This window comes from Raphanus sativus, chromosome 3, assembly GCF_000801105.2.
Source record: "Raphanus sativus cultivar WK10039 chromosome 3, ASM80110v3, whole genome shotgun sequence".
In the NCBI taxonomy this organism is placed as follows: Eukaryota; Viridiplantae; Streptophyta; class Magnoliopsida; order Brassicales; family Brassicaceae; genus Raphanus; species Raphanus sativus.
The window spans coordinates 7,230,357-7,234,269 of record NC_079513.1 but is presented as its reverse complement, the minus strand read 5'-3'; the positions used below and the strand labels follow the sequence as shown (position 1 = coordinate 7,234,269).

Sequence of the window (3,913 nt, the reverse complement as noted above, 5' to 3'; positions counted from 1 at the left end):
TTTAAGAAATAATGTGGTATTTTCCTGGATTTTAATATTTAATTTTAAATATTTCTATTTATAATTCTATATTGTAGTGTAAGATTTCATTAATTAATATTGTTGTAATATATTTTATGTATGTTTTAGTTATTTATAACGGATTTCGATAGTTGTAACTATTAAAAGCTCTCTCTCTCCTGAGGCGATTTTAGGAGTCTAGGGATTCTCCTCCTCCGTTCGCCGCCGTCGGGGGCCTCACGCCTCTCCGACGAGAATTTCTCCCCCCCTTCCCGTGTCTTCTCTCTCTCAGGTCTTCGAAATGTCATCCCGTAAGAAGAAACGTCTCAAAGCTCTTGCTGCCTCGTCCAAATCCAGAAAGTTTGGAAAGGCTCAGATCTCGTTTCAGAATGCTTCGAGAAACCTTCCCCGTCTCTCCGGCGACCTCGTTGCCGACGAAGTAGTGGCAGATGTGGAGTTGGTTGTTTCAGGTGTTGAGGATTCGTTAAGCGGTTCTCCGCCTCAGTCTCAAGTCTCCCCTCCTCTCGTCGGTGACTCCATTGCTGATGTTGAAGTAGCTTCAAAAGAGGTTAAAGGTGACGGCTTTCGAAGGGACTCAGGCGATGCGTCTGCTGGATCCCAAAGTTCTCCATTTCCCGTTGCAACAGCGACGAAGGAGTCGGTTTCTCTGTCTACAGTGGTCCCTGCAGAGGATAACAGTGGCAGCTTGGTTATTGGTCTAGTTCCTGTTCGGAATGATACTCTTCCTGCTCCCGTCGACAAGGAGGCTGTACAGAGAGTACCCGAGCAGCCGAGGAGCTACGCCTCCCTGTTAAAAACATCTTCACAACTGAAGGAAGTGGGCACGCCCTCTGAGCATGTCTCCGGTGCCCCCTTTGTGATGATACCAGATGAAGATATAGCTGCTGCTAAAGAGGAATTCAAGGATTTTATTTTCGCGCAGTTTCAGGGTGATTCTCCTCAGATGGGAAGAATCATTGGTATTGTAAACGCGTTTTGGGCGCGGACTGGTCCAAGGATCTATGTTCATAAGCTTAACAATGGAGCTTTCTTGTTAAAGGTCTCCAATACTAAAGCGAGAGAGGCGATTTTGTCTAAGAGTTGCTGGAACATAGCTGGTTACCCAATGTTCGTGTCTCTATGGTCTCCGGACTTCACGCCTCAAGAGACGCCTATCACTTCTGTAGTAGTCCAAGTAGAGATGCGCGGGGTGCCTTACCTCATGTTTAACAGAGAAAGCTTGAGTCGCTTGGCCACTGCAGTCGGTAAACCAGTGTCTTTGGCTCCAGAGACAATGCGGAAAGAAAACTTCCAGGTGGCTAAGTTGATGGTACAGGTTGATCTCACAAAGAAGCTGCCTGATAAGATCATCTCCGGATTCTCGAATGGACGGGAAATGGAAATAGCTGTTGCTTATCCTTGGTTGCCGGTGAAGTGCGCATCTTGTGGGAAATATGGTCATAATGCTGAGAAGTGTCGAATGGTTCCCCATATGGAAGAGCAAGAGCGGAGTTTACCTGTGAAAACAAGGAAGAGACAGTCTCGCCGAAGATCGAAATCCAGGACCGGTGGATCTTTGGAGGATAATACCTCCAACCCGCTGGAGGAGTTATGCACTAAGGAGGATAAAAAAGAAACAGAATCAAGTCAGAGCACGTCTCTTGCTAACATCCCTCTGGAATTATCAAGTAGCAATCAGGAAGAAGTGGGTGTGGATAAGAGAAGCAACTCGAGGTCTAGGTCTGTACGAAGGTCTCGGTCAAGAGCTAGGGCAAGAGCCTTGACCTCCCCTCTAGAAGGAAGAGTTTCATCCTTTGAGGTTTCAGAGTTTGCACAGAGGTTCGTCAAACAAAAGGGCCCGCTTCTGGTTGGCAGGGATTCAGGTGTAGAAGCGTCAGGTTGTGCAGTGGGGTGAGATTCCATCAGAGAAGAAGGTGAAATTGATGAAGACGGTTCTGTTTGGTTCACAAAGCATTCGAAGGCGGCTAGAAGAGCCATGCGCCAAGAGGCACTGAGAAAGGCTTCTGCGCCGGATTACTTAGCTCCAGACAGATATAAATTTCTTATTCGAGGTAGCTCCTCGGATAAGCGGGTTGATCTCTGATCCTTTTTTCCATCTTTGTATATATGAAGCTCTTTAGTTGGAATATCAGAGGTCTTAATGGTGCGGGTCGTATCACAGTAGTCAGAAATTGGTTAAATAGTATTGGTACATCGGTGGGGGCTCTGCTGGAAACTCACGTACAGGAGGATAATTTCCTTAGAGTGGTAGCAGCAGTAGCACCAGGGTGGGGGTATGATAATAACTACTCTCATGCGGCAGGGGGTAGAGTTTGGTTACTTTGGAAGCCTGAAGTCTCGGTAATTGTTTACTTGAAGACGGAGCAGTTAATTCTTTGTGGAGTCTTGGATCCGGCGACTGATACTCGTTGCACGGTGGCTTTCATTTATGCTCGAAATACCGAAGTGGAAAGGTGAAGTTTGTGGGCAGATTTGGTCACTATAGCCACAAATAATCTGGTGTCTACTACCCCGCTAGTTGTTCTTGGTGACTTTAATTAGATACTGACAGCAGCCGAGCATTTCTCCATTATTCCCTATGAGCTACCAGTCAGAGGCATGGCTGAATTTCAGGAGTGTTTGACGTCTAGTGGCCTATCAGATATGGAGTTTCGTGGTACTTTTTTCTCTTGGACAAACGGTCGTCCAGAAGACCCCATCCTTCGAAAGTTGGATCGAGTGATTTGCAACGATAAGTGGAGGGAAGTGTTTCCGGAGGCGGTTTCTGTATTTGAACCTCCTGGGGATTCTGATCATTCTCCAGCAGTGATCACTTTTACAGCTCTCCCTGAGCAGCGCAAAGTGAGCTTTAAGTATTTTTCTTTCCTTGCGTCGCATCCTAAATTCACTGAGGAATTGTTGAAGGCGTGGGAGGAAGAGATCCCTGTAGGATCCAGTTTATTCTCCTTGGGACAGCGACTCAAGAAAGCAAAAGCAACTTGCAGGAGATTAAACAGAGAAGGCTTTGGTAACATTCAGCAAAAAGCCCGGGATTCCTTGCAAGCTTTAAAGGATATTCAAGAGCAGATGCTTGTAAGCCCGACTGATGCTGTATTCAGACAAGAGTTTGTTGCAAGGAAGAACTGGCAGTTTTTCGAAGCAGCGTTGGCAATTTTCTTCAATAGGAAAGCAAGGATTCGATGGTTGTCTTGTGGAGATGCTAACACCAAATTCTTTTATAAGGCGGTTTTGGCTCATCAGTTGCGCAATTCCATCAGATTCCTGAAGGATGCAGATGGTAACTTGGTGTTCAATCAATTGCAGATCAAGGAAATGGCGGTCACTTATTTCAGAAGTATCCTCGGCACTGAAGACAGTTTCAACATTCTCAGGTCAGTGGAGGAGTTGAGAGCTATGCTGGCTTATCGGTGTCCTACAGCAATAGGAGGTCAGATTAGTAAGCTGCCTACTGAAGAGGAAATAAAAGGGGTTCTATTTGGCATGCCAAAGAATAAAGCGCCTGGGCCAGACGGTTTTGCTGCTGAATTTTTTTGGGAAGCGTGGGAGGTGGTTGGCAGTGATACCTTGAAAGCTGTTAAAGAATTCTTTGAATCAGGGAGAATGCTGAAGCAATTTAATGCAACGGCTATTTCTCTAATTCCTAAGGTGGTGGGCGCAGATCAGTTATCTCTTTTCAGACCAATCTCCCTATGTTCCATAGTCTACAAGGTCATCGCGAGGCTTTTAAAGAAGAAATTGAAGCTAATTGTCTCTGAAGTGGTTCAGAGGAACCAAGTGGGTTTTATTCAGGATCGCCTGCTGTGTGAGAATGTCCTTTTGGCTTCAGAATTGGTAAGGGATTTCAATGCTCAGGGGCCTACGACGAGGGGTTGTCTAAAGATTGATCTCTCCA

The 3,913-nt window shown here is 45.9% G+C and overlaps 1 protein-coding gene across 1 annotated transcript; it reads left to right on the top strand.

Moving 5' to 3' along the window:
* Positions 1 to 301: 301 nt before the first annotated feature.
* LOC108845079 (uncharacterized) lies at positions 302 to 3,286 on the top strand. The gene is made up of 5 exons (XM_057006255.1): positions 302 to 1,839; positions 1,927 to 2,092; positions 2,134 to 2,361; positions 2,563 to 3,203; positions 3,262 to 3,286. Exons 1-5 carry the CDS (start codon positions 302 to 304, stop codon positions 3,284 to 3,286), a joined length of 2,598 nt encoding a protein of 865 aa, XP_056862235.1.
* Positions 3,287 to 3,913: the final 627 nt, after the last annotated feature.

What these genes read in the sequence shown, in the direction of transcription:
- LOC108845079 (XM_057006255.1), top strand. Translation starts at nt 302, where the DNA reads ATGTCATCCCGTAAGAAGAAACGTCTCAAAGCTCTTGCTGCCTCGTCC. An exon ending in GTTTCAGAGTTTGCACAGAG is followed by an intron (nt 1,840 to 1,926) that starts GTTCGTCAAACA and finishes AGATTCCATCAG; the next exon opens with AGAAGAAGGTGAAATTGATG. An exon ending in TTTGGAAGCCTGAAGTCTCG is followed by an intron (nt 2,362 to 2,562) that starts GTAATTGTTTAC and finishes GACTTTAATTAG; the next exon opens with ATACTGACAGCAGCCGAGCA.